The sequence below is a fragment of the Dipodomys spectabilis genome, unplaced genomic scaffold, assembly GCF_019054845.1.
Source record: "Dipodomys spectabilis isolate Male_0828 unplaced genomic scaffold, ASM1905484v1 ptg000234l, whole genome shotgun sequence".
NCBI lineage: Eukaryota > Metazoa > Chordata > Mammalia > Rodentia > Heteromyidae > Dipodomys > Dipodomys spectabilis.
Window position 1 is genome coordinate 438,677 of NW_024870911.1, and position 20,848 is coordinate 459,524.

At 36.1% G+C, this 20,848-nt stretch overlaps 1 protein-coding gene across 1 annotated transcript in view; it reads right to left on the minus strand.

The window, feature by feature from the left end:
* Acss3 (acyl-CoA synthetase short chain family member 3) overlaps positions 1-20,397 on the minus strand; it is a 143,812-nt gene extending 123,415 nt beyond the window's left edge. The window contains exon 1 of the mRNA XM_042698913.1: positions 19,813-20,397. Coding sequence (XP_042554847.1) covers positions 19,813-20,123 — 311 coding nt within the window. The 5' untranslated portion in view covers positions 20,124-20,397. The remainder of the gene's footprint in view (positions 1-19,812) is intronic.
* Between the last annotated feature and the right edge of the window lie 451 nt (positions 20,398-20,848).

Below are 20,848 nucleotides of genomic sequence, written 5' to 3' on the forward strand. Positions count from 1 at the left end.
TACTCTCTAAAGGAAGAAAATCTGGCAGAAATGGATGCATTTTTAGAGAAATACAAGTTACCCAAACTGAGCAAAGAAGAAGTTAACCAATTAAATAAGCCAATATCCTATAATGAGATACAGGAAGCTATCAAAAGTCTTCCAACAAAAAAAAGCCCAGGACCAGATGGATTCACAGCAGAATTCTATAAGACCTTTAAAGAAGAACTAATACCCATACTCCTCAAGCTCTTCAGAGAAACAGAGAAGGAGGGAGCTATCCCAAACTCATTCTACGAAGCCAATATCACACTCATCCCCAAACCAGGCAAAGACCCAACCAAAAAGGAGAATTACAGGCCAATTTCCTTGATGAACACAGATGCAAAGATCCTTAACAAGATTCTAGCTAACAGAATCCAGAAACACATAAAAAAAATAATACACTATGATCAGGTAGGCTTCATCCCAGAGACACAGGGATGGTTTAACATACGTAAGTCAATAAATGTAATCCAGCATATCAACAGAGCCAAGGTCAAGAATCACATGATTATCGCCACAGATGCAGAAAAGGCCTTTGATAAAATTCAACATTCATTCATGCTAAAAGCTCTGGAGAAAATAGGAATAGAAGGAACATTTCTAAAAACAATAAAAGCCATTTATGACAGACCAATAGCCAATATTTTACTTAATGGGGAAAAGCTACAACCAATCCTTCTAAAAACAGGAACAAGGCAAGGATGCCCACTGTCTCCACTCCTCTTCAACATAGTCCTAGAACCCTTAGCCAGGGCAATAAGGCAAGAAAAAGACATTAAAGGGATCCGCATAGGGAAAGAAGAAGTTAAACTATCCCTTTTTGCAGACGACATGATACTATACCTCCACGATCCCAAAAACTCCATCCCCAAACTTTTAGAAATCATAAGTCACTTCGGCAAAATAGCAGGATACAAAATAAACCCACAAAAATCAGTTGCCTTCCTATACACTGATAACGTACAGGAAGAGAGGGAAATAAAGGGAGCAACCCCATTCACAATAACCTCCCAAAAAATAAAATATTTAGGAATTAACCTAACCAAAGATGTAAAAGAACTATTTAATGAGAACTATAAAAAGTTAAAGAAAGAAATTGCAGAAGACACTAGGAAATGGAAAGACCTCCCATGCTCCTGGATAGGCCGACTTAATATAGTAAAGATGGTGATACTTCCAAAACTAATATACAAATTCAATGCAATTCCTATTAAAATCCCAATGACGTACATCACTGAAATACAGAAAACAGTCCAAAAATTTATATGGAACAACAAAAGACCTAGAATAGCCAAAACAATTCTAGGGAATAAAGACAATATGGGAGGGCTATCCATGCCGAACTTCAAACTCTACTACAGAGCTATAATAACAAAGACAGCATGGTACTGGCACAAAAACAGACCCGAAGACCAATGGAACAGAATAGAAGATCCAGAAATAAATCCACAGGCCTACAGCCAGCTGATATTCGACAAAGGAGCCAAAGACATACAATGGAAGAAACACAGCCTCTTCAACCGCTGGTGCTGGGAAAACTGGGCAGCCACATGCAGAAAACTAAAAATGGACCCCAGCCTATCACCATGCACCAACATCAACTCAAAATGGATTAAAGACCTTAACATTAAACCTGAATCTCTGAAACTACTGCAGGACAGAGTAGGAGAGACACTTGAACTAATAGGCACAGGAAGGAACTTCCTGAACAGAGTCCCAGGGTCACAACAAGTTGGAGAGAGACTCGACAAATGGGACTACCTTAAAATAAAAAGCTTCTGCACAGCTAAATCTATCGCAACTAAGCTAGAAAGACAACCAACTAATTGGGAAAAAATATTTACCAGCAATATTTCAGACAAGGGGTTAACATCCTGTATATACAGGGAACTCAAGAAACTAATCCCTCCCAAACCTAACAAACCAATTACTAAATGGGCAAGGGAACTAAAGAGGGACTTCTCAAATGAAGAAATAAAAATGGCAAAGAAACACATGAGGAAATGTTCATCATCCCTGGTGGTGAAGGAAATGCAAATTAAGACAACCCTGAGATACCAACTTACCCCAGTCAGAATGTCCCACATCCACAAATCAGCCAACGACAAATGCTGGAGGGGATGTGGAGAAAGAGGAACCCTATTACACTGCTGGTGGGAATGTACACTTATACAACCACTTTGGAAAGCAGTCTGGAGGGTCCTTAGAGAGCTAAAGATTGACCTCCCTTACGACCCAGTCATACCACTTCTAGGCATCTACCCTGAACAACAGGAACCAATATACAAGGACACGTGCACCTCCATGTTTATTGCAGCACTGTTCGCAATAGCTAGGATATGGAAACAACCTAGATGCCCCACCACAGATGAATGGATCCAAAAATTGTGGTATCTATACACAATGGAATATTATGCAGCCATTAGAAATGACAAAATAATGGCATTTGCAGGGAAATGGATGGAGCTAGAAGGAATCATGTTGAGCGAGGTAAGCCAAGAACGAAGAGACAAACGGTACATGGTCTCCCTGATAAGTGGATGCTAAATCCAAAATGTTAGGTGATATGACAAAACTAACAGGACTTAAGAAACAAAGAACTCCCGCTCATCTAGTTGAACCACTACTAAATATCCCCATGCTGCTGATCACAAATATGGTATATAACATGCGAACACTGTTATATATTACAGACTGTGATAGACAATTTGCTCCAGGAAAGTTAGAATGAACTTGTGACTTTGAAATTATGTAATCACTTAATCACAATCAAAAAAAAAAAAAAGAACCTCGGGGAAGGGAGGGAGGGAGGGGATGGTAGGGGGAAAACAATGGAGGGGGTAACAATGTTCAAGAGGAAGTGTACTCATTACCTCACTCATGTAACTGTAACCCTCTGTATAGTATCTTTACAATAAAAAAATATATATATATAATCTGTATATATAATATTGAAATATAAGAATGAAATAATATAATTTGAAATCTCTACATATAATATAATATATGTATATTATATACAATATATAAAATATTATATGCATATGATATACATATACCATATATATACAATATATATCTATAATATATTATATGTATAAAATATACACATAAATAATATATTGTATGTACAGTTGTATATAATATATTATATTATTTACATATAATATATTATATTATATTTTATATATGTATGTTATATATAACATATATGTTATATAATATATAGAAAATATATAACATATATTACATATATAACATATATTATGTATATAACACACATATATTATATAATATATTATTATATATAACATATATTATGTGTTATATATTATATAATATAAGATATATTATATTATATATTATATGTATAAAATATACATATAAATAATATAAAATAGATTTATATATAACAGAGTATATTATTTACATATAACATATAATATATGTAGACTTATCTACATATAATATGTTATATATATTATCTACATATAATATAGATATTGTATATATAATATATGTATATTATAAACATATAATGTATTATATATATTATATATAATATACATATATTATATGTAGAGATTTCAAATTATATTATTTCATTATGAAATTAAATGTAACAAAATAACCACTTAGTAATTTAAGGGAAAGCAAACTTTACCAACCAGCCTTAACATGATAACTCAAGAACTGAGATTGCTAGTCAAATAACTAAAAAATAAATCATGTAGCATTCTTATGGAACTAAACTGAAAATCAGAATGTGTCCCTAGAAATCCAGACCTCAATCCAATATGGCCCCAGGAACTTCAAGCAGGTACTATGAAAGTAACCTTAAAATTATTCAGAGAACCATGGGAGGCCAAAAGGAGGGCCAACTCTGTATTACCAATGAACACTTACTAGGGGAAACAGAACATGCTCTGGCCATTTAATCCTTATGATAACAACAATGAAACAAAACAACAAATAAAAGGGGACAGGGAAAAAGAAGCAGCAGCAGCATCAGCATGAAGGGGAAGAAGAACTCAATTTATTACAACATGCTAAAATATTTGAGTTAAGAAATGGTAGGAAGAGAAAGGACAACTTTGGATTGTGCATTTTCTTACTTTCATAACTCACCTTTATCTTAGCTATCCAATTCTTACTCTGTGAGGTTAAAATTCATGTTGAATGATACAGTGAAATGTTCTGAGGAAACCTTTTCTACACCTGGGCTCCCAGACATCATAATCATTAACTCATTCTGCTCACTGCCTAGCGATGGCCACAAAGAGATGCTGAATACTAGCTTTTATTACAAAAGGAAGGAAAATATCATCAATCATTTTCAAATGCCTAAGAACATTTCTTTCCATTGAGCTTTATAAATTATTCTGTGATTGTTTCTACAAAGCATTTACACAGGTCGCATAACTTACGGCAATAAAGTATAAAATAAATAAAAGATCCAGGCAAATATTGCAGAATACTACCATTTCACAAAGCTCAGTGCTGAAGCATCTTCTGAGTTATTTTATTTAAACTTTAAACATTTTGTAAGGAAAAGGGACTGGGAGAACTTATAATATTTATTAATTTTTGGAGAATAACATTAATATATTTTCGACCCAGACATCCTATTTTAGGAATTTATCATAAGGAAGTAAAGAAAGACATAAAGAAAAAAATGAAAGACATAAAAGAGAGGTAAATAGGAGACTGGTGACTCACGCCTATAATTCTAGCTACTCAGGAGGCTGAGATCTGAGGATCTCAGTTCAAAGCCATTCCAGACAGGAAAGTCCATGACACTCTTATCTCCAATTAACAAAAAGCCAGAAGTGGAACTGTGACTCAAGTGGCAAAGTGCTAGCATTGACACAAAAGCTCAGAACAGTGCCCAGGCCCTGAGTTCAAGCCCCAGGACAGAGAAAAGAGGGGGTGGGGGAGAGAGAGAGGGAGAAAGAGAGACTGAGAGAGAAGGGAAGAGGAAGAAGTCTTTGGGATGCCATGTCCAAGTATGAAATATATCTGCCTGATATAATTAAAAAAATCCATTGAATATCAATATATGTGATTGCAAAAAGTTTGTAATCATTCAATATTAAAATTATGTATATTTTTAAAATCTTGGAATAAAACTTTATTTTTATATATGTTTTTATTGTAAAAATACTGTATAGAGGAGTTACAGTTACATGAGTAAGGTAATGAGTACATTTCCTACCTAACATTGTTACTTCCCCTTTGTTTTTCCCCTACCATCCCTTCCCCTCCCCACCGCCTTAACTCTTCTTCCCCCCCCCCCCCCACCCCTTAGTAAAGTTCATTTTCAACATACTGTTTTGTATATCTCATTGCTACAATGGGTCAACCTGTATCCTTATTTCAGCATTTTATTTCCCTTCCCCTCCCCAAATCAGAAAACTGTATATACAAAATGCAGGGCACCGGAATCAAATACAGTGAAAACAGGGGTTATACCATGAAGGAAGAACATATAAAAGAAACAAAAAAAAAACCCACATAGTATATTATAAATACATTTAAAACAATAACAAGAAAGAAAAAACCACTTGTGCCCCTATCTTACATCATCTTATATGTTTATATCTTATAAGGTTGTATTTGACCTTTTCTGCTAGTCCTAGACATATACTGGTTATTTCAAATAAGGGAAAGCATGGGACCTATGTTTCTTTGGGCCTGGCTTACTTCACTTAATATAATTTTTTCCAAGTCTTTCCATTTCCTAACAAATGGGGTGATGTCATTCTTTCTGATGGAAGCAAAGAATTCCATTGTATGTATGCATGTATATATATATATATATATATATATATATATATATATATATATCCCACATTTTCTTGATTCATTCATCTACTGAGGGACATCTGGGTTGGTTCCATATCTTAGCTATGGTAAATTATGCTGTGATAAATATATTTGTGCTGATAGCTTTAGTATAGCCTTGTTTGTGATCGTTTGGGTAAATGCCCAAAAGTGGGATTGCTGGGTCATAGGGGAACTCTATGTGGAGTCTTTTGAGGAACCTCCATACTACTTTCCAAAGTGGTTGAAGAAGTTTACACTCCCACCAACAATGCAGTAGGGCTCCCTTCTAGCCACATCCCCTCCAGCATCTGTTGTTATTAGATTTCTTGAATATAGCCATTCTAACTGGGGTGAGGTGGAATCTCAATGTTGTTTAGATTTGCATTTCTTTTATGGCTAGAGAAGTTGAACATTTCTCCATGTGTCTATTGGCCATTCTTATTTCCTCATCAGAGAAGTGGAATAAAACTTTATCACACATGGAAATTTGAGCTATCAAATAATATGAAGAATGCAATTCCAGTTTTTATGAGAACAAAAGAAGCTTAGAAAATAGAATGACACAAATATATATCTGTATTTTCAATAAAAAAGCATATATCTAAGAAATTAATGCATACAAAAATGAGCAAACGGCTGAGTTATATAAAACTGAGTTAATTATATAATCTAATATTACTTTGGATTTTGATGATATACAATCATCCACAAAATGATACTTTTAGGAGAATTTGCTCCCTCTGTATTATTTTTGAAACTTCTTGTGCACCTAGAATCACTTCACAATAAATCCAAATGAAGTTACATCAAATGTACAAAAATATATGCTGGAATTATATTATGATATTAAAACACAGGTGATTTTCCTCCTCTTTTTTTTTTAGTTTTGAGTTTATCTACTTACAATTTAAAGTAGTATTACTATCATAGTTAAAAATGGCATAAATCTAAATTTCAATCAGTATTACATCTAAGTAAAGAAAAGCAAACAAAAATTAATTCAAACTTAAGTATTAAAGCTTAGGGCTTCTCTTCTTTTTAATGAAACCCAATGATATTTCCATCCACTTTCCCACCTTTGTGTCTCACAGATAACTTTATGCAGAAACACATACACAGCATATATTTACAAAGACAAATTCAGCTAGACCAACCACTGCATATAATTTCAAATATTGAATAAATCTGATAAAGTTTGTCTTATGCCATTTTTTCCTAGCTTTATCCTCAGATCAGAGACTAAAGAGAACAATGTTATAAATCACATCTTTACTAATTTCCTCACTGTCCACGTGCTACAATCATGGGTGAAACGTTTTCCTTTAACATGTCAATAACTTGAAACTTGAATAGACCTCCCTTAATTATGCAACAGGGCATTTTCTAGCTAGTGCTCACCATGCCAGTTATTTTCTTTAATTTTTTTCAATTGCTACTTTCTTTAGTCCTTTCCTTCTTCCTTTCCTTCCTTTCCTTCTTACTTCCACCAAAAAATGAAATAAGCTACACCATGATAAAATTAAAATTAGCTGATTCTTTCATCTATTGAAGGACTGATTGTTGGAGGAGGGCCACTGTTCAACAGAATTGAAGCTGTGTATTTTTATATTCAAAATCAGCAGATATAGATAATTCAAGATAGAGTTGAATATGAGACATGAACTTTACTACCCATACTTCCATACTAGTTTCTGGTTTACTTATAACTAGGCAGTCACTTGTACCTACAATTTTAATTTAATAAAACATTTTTTTCCTTAATATTGACATGAATTTTCAAACCTATACTCTATATGAACTCTAATTCATCAAGACACTAGATAGATATTTATTGAATAAACTGGATGGATGGACAGAAGCATTAATGAATGCATTCTACAATCAAGACAAAATGCATTTATAAATATAAGCTAATCAAACAAGATACATATGTGTACACATGTATGCACACTGGTATTATCTGGATAAAATGGATTAAATAGAGTGAAAACACAACACAGATTGGATATACTCTAGAATCCATCAGGACTGTTTTGCCCTAATCTGCCATTTACATGCTAACTGACCATTAAACGACCCAAACTTCCCTAGATTCTCAAGAATATGCTTTTGAGAAGTTAAAGAACTATGTTACTGTTCATTTTTTGCATTCAATTAAAGAGTGCTATATTTGAAATAATTATGTTTAATTATATAGTATGTTTAATAAGTAAAGTATTTCTTATTAAAGTTATTTTTATTACTAATTTAAAATCAATCCTACAATAAGCAAAATATACAATAATAAAATCATATCATATTAGAACTAATAATTCTAAAATTACAAATTATGGTTCAAACAGCTCTGAAATATTTAGGTAAAGTAATGATAGGTTTTGCTATAAGTAACATGAGTGGAATAATTTGTGGTAATAGAAAATGTGTTCTAAGGGGAATTAATGTTTTCCTTTGTTACATTTATGTGATCCTTATCAACGTTATTTATTTAATGTGTACACACAAACACACACACACACACACACACACACACACACACACACACACACACACACAAAATGACAACTGAAGACATGGTATGGATCCAGCTCTTAATTCTAAAATTCTTGGACTCTGATGTGTGTTGGAAAGATTATTTCCAGTGCATACTCAGATAAATCCCCAGTCTGTGTCATACACAGGTGTTTCCGTACTTTTTTTAAAATTATTGTGAAAATACCGTAGAGAGGGGTTACAATTACATGGGCAAGGTAATGAGTGCATTTCTTATCAAGCATTGTTGCCTCCTACTTTGTTTCTCCTTCCCATACCTTCCCATCTTCCCCTCTACCCCCTCTCCCCACCCCTGCGCCAAAGTTGTGAAGTTCATTTTCGACATAACATCTTGTACATCTCACTGTTGCAATGGGTCCACCTGTATCCCTATTTAAACAATTTGTTTTTTCTCTTCCCCTCAACAAATTATCTCATATCCAAAATATACCTGGAACTCAAAAAATTAAATCCCCAACAACAAATCCTCAAAGAAACTACTGCCCAATATACAAGTGGGCTAAAGACTTAAAGAGGAATTTCTCTGAAGAGAAAAGAATAGACACATGCAGAAATGCTCAACCTCCCTAGTGATAAAAGAAATGCAAATCAAAACAACATTGAGATACCACCTCACCCCAGTTAGAATGTTTCCATACTTAAAGGAAGAACGTTTTCTTCTCGACAAATAGAAAATAATGTTGATTATAAAATAACCTATACTACAGCTGAAAAAAAATCAATCAGGTAATCAGCCAATAGCCTCAAAATAAAGATTAGACACAACTTCCAACCTCTTAGATGCCTGTTAGAGGATTTATAGGTAATTTGGATGGATGACTCATGTTATATCATAATTTCATTTGTATGAGAGCCTAGATTTTTGAGCTAGATAAAGATCTTCATAGGCCTATGGGGGCATTTTAAGATCAGTTCAACAAGGCCCTGTACATTCTACTGCTAAGATAACAAATGTGATTTAGACCAGACTTCTGCTCTTTTATTGTCTTGTAGTGATTGATTAAACTACTGGTAAAAGAAAAGCATCAATGTGAACCATGAACTTGGACTATGAATGTGTAGTGGTAAAATCTAGATGTGAGCAGTTATGCCCATCTAGAATAATGTTGATATGGAGTATGTTTTGATGTACTTTGTAGGAAAGTTTAAAAAAAACTTTAACAATGTTTATTTAAAATCCTTAGAGACATCAAAAGGAAGTAGTCAAGAAAATAAGTGCACTGAGAAAACAATAAGATTTCACATTCTATAAGTTGAGAGAAAGATGAATACAGAGGATAAATGAGGGAAGATTCAGAAAGAATGCTTAGCATAGGCCTTATTAGAGCAATGTTCAATAATTAATACCCTTGCTGTTGTTACTATTGTGGTTGCTCTTTGGGTATTATGATTATTGTTTTCATAATTGAAATATAATATTCCATCTTTAAAGATGAACACAAACCAGGAATTATATGAGAATTTTGTGGGTTTTTTTAATACTTCCCAGATAGTTCATGTCTTATTTTCAAAACATTCAACTGAAGTATTGAACATTTTTAATATTTTTTTTTTGGTTGGTCATGGGGCTTGAACTCTGTGCCTGGGCATTGTCCCTCAGTTCTTCAACTCAAGGGTAGCACTCTACCACTTGAGCCACAGCATCACTTCCAGTTTTCTGGTGGTTAATTGGAGATAAGAGTCTCACAGACTTTCTTGCCTGGGCTGGCTTTGAACCATGATCCTCAGATCTCAGCCTCCTGAGTAGCTAGGATTACAAGCATGAGCCACTGGCTCCAGGCTTTCAAATCTTTCATTCTCCAATTTGGCAGCAAAGAAAAGAGATTACAACTCATCCTTGACCTAGATTTTAAAACAAAGCAAAAATAGAGACTTCTTGCCAAGTAGGTGAAACAGTGAAAGAGAGAAAGAGGAAAAAGGAGAGTGAAAAATGGAGGAAGACAGAGAGATTTTTTATTAGAACTAAGAGCTAAATGAAATAAGATTCCTGAGAAATTCATCTCTTCAATTGACACACACTATATTTATCAAGATCTGTTGCCTGCATATCTTCCTCTTGTTTGTGCATACAAAAACTAGGATTACAATAAGAATAATAGAAGAAATATGATAAATAAGTGCATTTGAATTTAAATCAAATCAACAACTTTAACAATTGCAAACTTACAGCCGATTGCCTACTCTTTTAAGGAGAAGTTGTAGGAAAGAAAAATTTTCAAATATTCATAATTAGATTAATTAATTAGGCTATTGTTCACCATGTTCTCCTAAAAATAACATTAAAGCATATTAGATGTAATGAATAATATGGTCATTATAGATTTTCCTTAAACCAGAAAGCTGGCAGAGAATGTTTCAGAGGGAGATTACTATTTCTTTCTAATACTGTTCAAGAAGTAGTAGCTGTCAACTAATTGAAAGCTCTCCTCCCTCAATGTTTGGGAATGTTGAGTACAATAAAATACAAAGTGTTGTTTCTTGAAATGTGCATATTACTCCACAGCTAATGTGAGTATAAGAATGTGCAGGTCCAGATTTTTAGCTTTTCTCATTCCACTATCTGTTTTAAGTAAACTATTTTTTTTTAACAATTCCATTGGAAACTGAGTAAGAAAAGAACTCCTAAGGTGAACAGGAACTATCATTATTGAAGCAATACAATGTACTTACAAGTATGGATGCTAAATTCATACTGTCTGGGTCTCAGTTCCAGACTTCCAATTTATTAGTTGTGCAAAATTTAGACAGGTACCTCCATGTCCGACCCCCCATTTAAGAAGATAAAACTGATTTGAAACACATAGGATTATTTCTGGCCCATACATACATACATACAATAAAACTACTTTTAATCATAACCCTGACACTATTTGTGTACACTCGGATAGTTAATTGTTCTAAAAGTCCTATATTGTTATTATTATTCCCCTCTTTAAATAAGGATAGGCTAGATAATAGTATATAGTATAGATTAAAGTAACACAGCAAAATCTCTACCTTGTAAAATTAAAGGGTATATCTCATGAATGGCACTCCACTGTGAGTCCAGAGAGGCTCCCAAAAGCACATACATCTGTGCATTTTTGCTCAGTAATCCAAACTACTTCTGTCCTATATGCACTTCCACAATGGCCAAAGCAGATGAGATAGGAGACAGAATTGAAGTCCTAGCAATCAAATGTTTCATACTAAAGTGATAAAACTTACTCTTCTTATTGAATTAGCTAAAGCTATTCATAGCTCCATGTTCATATGGACGGGTGGACTCATCTTATGTGCTCTGCAGTAGACAGTCGAGGAGAGTCATAATGATTCCCATTTGGTAGCAGTGGCAAACTTCATTTGGATTTAATTGGGAATATTTTGAGAGGAAAGGCACAGTGAGGAGTTAAAATAGCACTTTACTCTGACTTTGGGAATCAGTGGAAGTCTATGAAGATGGAAGTGTATGGAAAGAAAACAAAGTGAGATTAGACAAAACACTTATAAGTACCTATGCATTCATAAGCAGAGTTATTTGGCAAATGGCTAATAATATTGATTTTCTGTCCCTTCAATGAATTAAAATTTTTTATCATTTATCTTACTAAATTTTTATAAATATCTTTATTGATCAGTTCAAAAGGGGGAACAAATATTCTTCTTTCTGTCTTTCAAATTCTCAATATTGTAAAAAAATCTTCCAAATTTCTCTTTTTTTTTTTTTTTTTTGGTCAGTGGTGAGGCTTGATCTCTGGGCCTGGGCGCTGTCCCTAAGCTCTTCAGCTCAAGGCAAGAGCTCTACCACTTGAGCCACAGTGTCACTTCTGGTTTTTTAATGGTTTATTGGAGATAAGAGTCTCACGGGCTTTCCTGCCCAGGCTGGCTTTGAACCACGATCCTCATATCTCAGCCTCCTGAGTAGCTAGGATTACAGGTGTGAGCCACAGGCACCCGGCCTAAATTTCTCTTAGCTTATTTACGCACCTATTTAGAAGAAACATCTGAAATGACTATAATTTGGAAGTATTATTCCAACATCCAAGCTAAAGAGAAGTTATTCCTTGTCTCCAAAGTTAAGTTATAAGTCAAGTCAATGATCTACAGATGTTAGGTTACTTTTTTATTCTATCTTGGGTAGTTAATATTTGAAAATCAGTAGATTGCTTATTTACCTAAAAGTCACATAATTAAATCCTACCTCTTGTTTTTAACTTAGCAAAGATTATTACTATTTCTGCTGGACCCTTTCAAGCTTAAAATTCTTCCAACTTAGTTTTTCTAGGTAAAAATAATAATTTCTCCTTCTTAATGTATTTTCTTTTACCTAATTCTGCCACTTTACCAGAAAAAGCAAAAGTAATCCATGAGTTTTAACAAGGGGTCTGCAGCCTTGGTAAGCCACTTGAGCAACACCTTCAGCACAGATGAATACCTTGAATAAAACAAGTTCTCCAGCCACATACTTTAAATCTGAATTCTACATTCACATACTACTTATAACTGTGATTTAGAGAGGTTATGACATTCATATATATTATTGCAAAAATTCATTAGCCTCCTACACATTCTCTTACAAATGTTATAGCAAAAGGAAAAGCAAGAATCTCCTTCTCAGAGTTGCTTATGAAAGTGGATTTTTTTTTATAATAGAAGCAAATATCTTCAACCACTGTACTTTTTTTTTCAACCAACAAAATACTGCACAAAGAAACAGTAAGCCATCTTGTAGGAGGTACTAAGAGTTTGGATTTTCTCCCAACACCTGGTAGTTGATAGGTCACAGCTGATTGAATTTCTTTTGTTCATTGATTGTGCCTTTTACAGGCAATCCATCCTTGCTTATGTAATTGCAGCATTCCTGTAGTTCAGTCCGTTCTGTCCTGAAGTTTCAGCAGCATGACAGGCTGAGAAAATTAGATACGGCACAGCACCGAGCTGCTGACCTTCAGAATATAAAATAAGGCCCATCTTTTAAAATTAGTCTTTCTTCATGAGGCTATTCTGAGGGACTTTATTTCTAATAGGTGATCTCTCATGCTGAACACATTACCTTCTTAAACCTTCTTAAAATATTTTTATATCTATTAAAAATTTATTGTTTTTAAAATTTAAATATATCTATGTTGTGTCTAATGTCATAAGTAAACTGATTTCATTTAGAATTTGTCAAAAGGGATGAATGTTTCATATTTAGATAAAATTCTCGCCTCAAACTGAGGTTAAATAAAATTTTGAAAAACACCTGAATACAGTTTTTTTTCTTGAAAAATGCTAAGAGGAGATTAGTTTCCACCACACAAAAAAGATACATAATAAAAAAGATACTGTCTATATTAATTAGATTTAGCCATTCCTCTAATTTCAGAACACCCTGTTGTGATAAATACATATGCCATGTATTCATTTTTAGAGGGGGAAAAAGAAAAAATGCTTAACAAATATGTGAATAAATTCAAAGAAGCTTAATTAAAGGATTAAAAATACAAATTTCATAGAATACCATCAGGTAACTAAGCATTTGTTTGACAACCAAAGTTCACTGGAGGTATTAAGTCACTTTCTTGTTACATAAAATCCACATTATATTTTTCTTTCCTGCTTTTAGAAACAAAGTCAAACTCACTGAAAAGTTAAAAGTGCAAAATAACTTTATTTCTCCCTCTGAACTCAAAGATACACTGTCCAATCGTCCTGGTATAATTTAGTTTGCAATTGCTACAAATAAGGACATTCCTCTGGAGATCCACAATACAACCACCAAATTCAGGAAATTAACATTGACACATAACTACCATCTAATCCTCAACCCAGTTAGGTTCTTTAATTGTCTCCAAAATGTTAATTACAGCATGAAAAAAAATCCAATTCTGAATTACTTATTGCACCATCTCTTTAGTCTTCTTTAATTTAGAACAATTTCTCAGCCCCAAGTCCACTTTAAATAATTCAAGGTTTGACAATGGGCTTAGAGAAGAGTTGTGTAGGTATTCCTAGGGAAACATTCTGGGCTTGGAGCCAGAACCATTGGAGTCATTATTGCTAACTCAGCCCTCTGTTAACTCTGGGGTTCATATGCAGACTGACTTCCATCCTCCCAGATGTGAAAGGAGATTGTAGTACTAACCCTGCAGTCTTGGCAAAAGGCAAAAGGACAATACATGAGAAACCCTCCAGGACAGTTCATTGGCTCTGAGACCACCGAATAAAACTTAACTTATCCATTTTCAAGTGTTTCCATCTGCCAGACTCACAACCAAATGTTTAGATTTCCAGCTCACTAGGAATTGTTACAGGATGGAATGAGAACATATAGGTTCATGGGATAACTCTTGATTCCATCTTTTAGATGATTCTATCCTGTTTCTTCCATGAAGTTCTAGTAACTAAAGAAAACAATAAAACAAACCACAAAAAGTTTAACTTGGAAGAACAAAATGTCCTATGAAGCAATCTGTTGGTTTCAAAATAAGCAAAATTCTTACTTTACAGATCATTTATTACACCCTTAAAAGAGGTTTTTGCTAAAAGGTAGGAAGATAAATTATAAATATGAAGAGTATATATATATATATATACACACACACACACATATATATATTTCATCCAGATAATTCCACATGCTGTTCTCCTGTCTCTCCTTCCTGCCACTGCCAAATAAATCTACAAAATGTTTTGGGTTATTTTTTCCCCTACCCCAATTCCATTCTGTAATGGATTGTTCTAGATTTGGTTTTCATTTTTCTATTGACATCACCTTATTAAAAATCACCACTAGCTCATGCTGGTTGTTTTAGATATTCAGGAGGCTGGGACCTTGGGAGAGAAATGTGGTTCAAAGCCAACCTGGAGAGAAAACTTTGTAAGAATCATATCCAAGTAACCATCAAATGTCAGGCTGAAGGTATGGCTCAAATGGTGAGTGCTAGCCATGAGCAGGATAGTCTACTGAGAATATGAAACGGTGAATTTAAGCCCTGGTACTAGTGTGTATGTGTATGTGTATGTGTGTATGCATGTGCACTCATGTGCACATACATACACACATGTGCGTGCACACACACACATATACACACATACAGACACCACATAAAGTCATAGCTAATTTCTTCCAGTCCTCAATAACCTTAAAACATTTTAAGTGTCCTTTGTCATTACTGACTTTGATTATTTTTATCTCTTCTTTCTTTTAAATCCCATGATACCCAAATATTTTGCCCTTTCTTTCTATACTTCTGTAATCCACTGGCAAAATCTCTGTATTTTTTTCTTGTACTTTTCTCAGTGGGGTAATATATAATATGTTGTTATTCTTTCTTCTGCTTCTTCCCTCTCCTTTTCCATCTCTCCTTCTCTTCCTCCTCTTCTTTTCTTTTTTTTTTGGGGGGGGGGGGTAATCTGGGGTTTGATCTCACTCACATCACCCTTCCAGCTTTTTGCTGGTTAATTAGTATAAGAGTCTCATGGATTTTCCTGCTTAGGCTGGTTTCAAAATCATGGTCCTCAGATCTCAGTCTCCTGAGTAGCCAAGTTTCAGGCATGAGACATTGCTACCTGGCATCATTTAATACTTTAGAGTCATTTAATCTCAAAGTTAGTAAAATATTGAGATCTTACACCTAAAAAAAAAAAAAAAAAAAAAAAAAAACTACACTATTTCTACCAAAGAAATGTTAGCTACATGTAAATAATCTTTTTTTTTTCCATCGGTGGGGGGGCCTGAACTCTGGGCCTGGGCACTGTCCCTCAGCTCTTCAGCTTAAGGTTGGTGCTCTACCACTTGAGCCACAGTGCCACTTCTGGCTTTTTCTGCTTATGTGAGCTGAGGAATCAAACCCAGGACACCATATGCAAGGCAAGCACTCTACCACTGAGCCACCTTCCTAGCTCCTAATCTTTTTATTTTTAGTATAATACATAATGAATAGTAAATCAAATGTTTTTGAGAATCTTAATGCTTGATTCCATTTAAATAAAAATAAAGTTCGATTGCAATGCTTCTGTAGAAAGAGATAAATAGATGACCAGAGTCAGCCACGGTACAATGGAAAACCAAATTGCCTAATTCTTCAGGGACTAGCAGGGATTTCAATTTCAGAATGGGCAGCAGAATACCTAATTCACTGAGTTGTTCCACAATTAAAGAAATCACCAGGACTTCTCTTTGTCTAGCTTGTGACTACAGTTCACCACTAAAGTCTTTCTGATAGAGATTTAATATCCAAAAGTCACCTTTTTTTTTCAGTGTGGGGAGCGTTTCTCCACAAGTTTAATGCTTGGGATGAATCATATAAAAATCTCAGAAAGTAGAGTACTATAAATGTGTTTTACAGAGTCATTCACTCCAACAGAAAGTCTCTTCCATATATCAACCTTAAAGATTTGTATTCTACCATGTGTGTAAAATATTGGGTAGGATATGCCATTGGGAAAGCTAATCTGCAAGATATTTATGTGTCATATCTCTGAGGGGAGTTTATGTCAAGAAAAACAGAGACAACCTTATAATAAAGGACTCACACTTATTTCCAAAAAGCCAAAGTGCATCAGTGCCTGTGCCCCATAGGTGCCAGCTCCAGATGTGAGATAACGATTATTTGTAGCAACCCCTCCTTATTCAGCTTAAATGCTTCACTGCCATTCTCCCTCAGATACCAACTTCAAAGAAAATAAACAAGCTCCTCCATACCAGATCATGTCTATGCTAACTTACCACTTCTCAAAATCATAGAGCAGTAACATATCAAACTATGCATTATGCTTTAAAATCATATCCTAGCTTTGCCTCATATCTTAGGAAAATACACAGAGAAGAAGTGTGGGGAGGATATTCACCCTGCCCTGGAGTCTGGCCTTGTGTAGAAAAAAAACAAAAACCTAACCAATCAGCAATATTTGATATTCAATATCCAAAGTATTAATAAAGTCAAAGAGGAACCATTCACTGAATGAAACTAGTGACTAGGATTCTATCTTACTTCCTCCCCCAACTCCACTCTGTCAAGTATTACTCTGGGCAAGACTGAATCACACTGCTGAAATAAATTCAGACTCCAAGTTTTATCATTCACTTTGATCTCTGGGCTGCTATGAAACAGGTGAAAGTACCTTATTCCAGGAGTACAAAGATGAATAATTCAGATAGAGTATTAACAAATGTCAGTGATCTACAATGCACTGAATTTCTTAAAATATGAAGGCCTTTTTGAAAATAAAGACAACATTTTATGCATGCATTTTTAGAAACTTTAGTCAAGCAACTAGAATTTAAGAAGAAAAAAAAACCTCAAGTTATAAGAAAGGAAATCTTCATGTCTATTTGCTAAACACATGGATCCACCTTTCTCTGTGCTCTCTTGACCTTTGCTGACCCCCATTATCCTTCTGGAATGGCCCTCCTGCTCTTGTCACTGCCTTAAGTTTGACCCTAATTACCTTAATTTGCTTTTCACCTTATGGTCTCAGTGCCTTCTTAGTGGTAATTTCCAAACATTGGCTTTACATAAAGAGGGCTCAGAAACAAGTATCATAATCATTCCTGACATATGAACTTTGAACTAGGGCTTTGAATACTAGGAACAGTTTCCTGCTCCTAAAATGACTATGATGGGTAAATATAATGATTGGTGTTCTGTCTTTATCAAATATAGCCCATAAGATACAAAATATGATCTTAATCCTTTCCTTCCTCAGTTAATTATTATACACATACTCTGTTTTGGAGAAAGCAGAAGCATAGAGAGATTAAAATAACTTGACTATGAACACAGTCATTAATTATGAGAAGCAGAACTTTGTGTTTCACTGTTATGCCCATAGTGCCTGGCTCACTGAACACATACAAATGGAATACTATTGGTTAAAAAAAAAAAAAAATGAAATAGAAAGGCAAGGTGCTCATAGTCTCAAGGAAAACCTTGTAATCCCTTCCTCCACAAACATGCAGGAGTTTCTCATGGACTTGATGTCTCAACCTCACTAGCCTAGCAAGTGTGGCCTTTATTCTAGAGTGTGGTCTGTTTGTTGTTATATAAAAATAATGCTTGTAACTATTCTGTCCATCTGCTAGTACTATCCTAGACATATACCAATTATTACAAATGAAGGAAACCATGGTATCTATGAGTCTTTGGGTCTGGCTTACTTCACTTAATATGATTTTTTCCAAGTCTTTCCATTTCCTTACAAATGGGGCAATGTCATTCTTTCTGATAGAAGCACAGAATTCCATTGTGTATATATATATCACATACAACCATATAAGTGATGCTAAGTGAAATGAACTCCAATACATGGAAACAAGAGGTTTTTCTTTGTTGTTGTTGTTGTTTTCAATGTACTATGTGATTTCTTTGTTCTTTTGTGGGTTTTTCCCCCTATGGTTTGTCCACTGTAGTCACTGTATTTGATCTCCGTACCCTGAGTGTTGTATATGTTTGTCTGAATTAGGGAAGGGAAGGGGAATAACAAAGTGGTGAGACAAAGGACAAAGGGCAAACCAAGGCAACAGCGACACTCACAAGCCACTATATTGGAAATGAATTGTACAACTTGGAGGGGGTTGGGGGAAGGAAAGTGGGAGAAAACTGCTGGAGGGGGTAACAAGTTTGACAATGCTGTACTCACTATCTTATGTATGTAACTGTAATCCCTCTGTACACCACCTTAACAATAAAATTAACTTTAAAAAAAATGCCTGTGAAACACTTTTACGGGCATCTCAAGAAAACTCTGTGGTCTGAGTCTGTGTTCTTTCTGGGTATTTGTGTTTCAGCTTCACAAACACAGCAGGCCTATGGAGTTCCATAGGCCTAGCTACTTGGCTGCACTTGGAAATCTCTTCCCTACAGGAGCCCCTGACTGACTAGCCCCTTATTCCATTGCTCCAGTCAACCAACACAATTACTTGCCATCACAGCGTCTGTCACACTTCAAGCTATTTTCCACCTCTTGGGCTTTCATAATTAATTAGGCCCTTAAGAACCTTGAGAGGACAAAGTCATCCTTCCAAACCCTACACAGTTAGGATGTTTTAGAAAGACAGATAATTAGTGATGCCTTCCCAGTTTTCTGCCGACAGCAAGGCTTTGTTTATGTCTCTCCTACTGGATTGGACTGTCTCTTTACATCCCCAGGGCCAAACACAGACTTTGTCACCCAGATCATCTCTGGTTTTTGGAAAACGGATCTGGAAATCTGTGGTTTATTGGATCACTTTAGGTAATCAACTACTGCAAGAGGAGAAGACAATACAGTTAGGATAACGAAATGTCCCCCCCCCCCCCACACACCTCCACCTCTGCCCCCACCCACACCCCAGCACTGAGCACATCTCAGATTCCATTTTCTTTCCTGAAAGAACTTCAGATTGCCTATCCCCAGCTGCTGGAGTCCAAAAAGTTAGGAGTCAGGGAAATTGGCCAAGTCACTCACCAACTAGTGGAAGGCGGGTATCTGCTCTCCAGCGTTTTGGTCCAGGGCTTGTACCAACTGATCTGCTCAGCAGCTTTCCCCCAGAACTTCTCTGGGTCGGCCACCGAGGCTGCAAAGTGGGTCTTGTACTCGTTGCCGCCGCCCGAGGACAGCGCCCGGCAGCTGCGCCCCCCAAGGCTGCCCCAGGGGCCCGAGGCCACTAAAGCCCTGCGGGCCACCCCAGCTCCCCGGGACGAAGGGGTTGAGGGCAGGGGTCCCCCTAGAGTCCCCACACCCGTGACTTTGCGACATTGTAGCCAGGATGGCTTCATCGCTCCGGGTGCCCCCTCCCCACACCCGCGGTGCAGACCTGGTTCCAAGGACGCCCTAAAGGCAACAACTGGAACCCGGGTGACCAGGGCCCTAGGGGAGCAATCAGGAGGCGGGGACAAATTCTGAGGTAAGCCCCAGAGCCTAGAAGTTTGTAAGCCTCACTAGAGGCGCTGGGAAAAACCGACCTGGAGCCACCCGGAAAGCAACAGGCTCCAGTGGGGCCTGGGGGAGCCGGCGCGCGTCCCAGCGCTCTGTGCTGGAATCCAGCTGCAAGGCCAGAATAAAAGGGAGCTCGCACCAGCACTTCCAGCTCCCTGGCTTCAGCGGGAAACTCCCCTGCAGGAAGCCCTCCTTGCTCAGTCACAGAAGTCGGCCTAAGACAACGACAAGGCACTCAACTCACGGTCCACTCTAAAAGAAGTTGCGCCCTCCCTGCCCCTGGCTTAGTTAATCACTCCCCTCTGGCTCGGGTGGAATTCAGCAACCCCGGGCATTTCATTCGGGAGGAAGCCCCCTGCGATCGTTAGTTTTATTTACTTGTTTATTGAAAGTTCAACTCAATCTTTTGTTGAAAACAACACCACCAACGACAAACAACAACAAACTATCTGCTCCAGGGCAAAGCAATGCTCCAGGATTTCGGGCAGCTGAGTGGTAAGAGTGGAAGGCGGGGCTTCCATGGTGATCGACAGGCCCTGGGGCTGGGAAGGTAACATCACGGGGA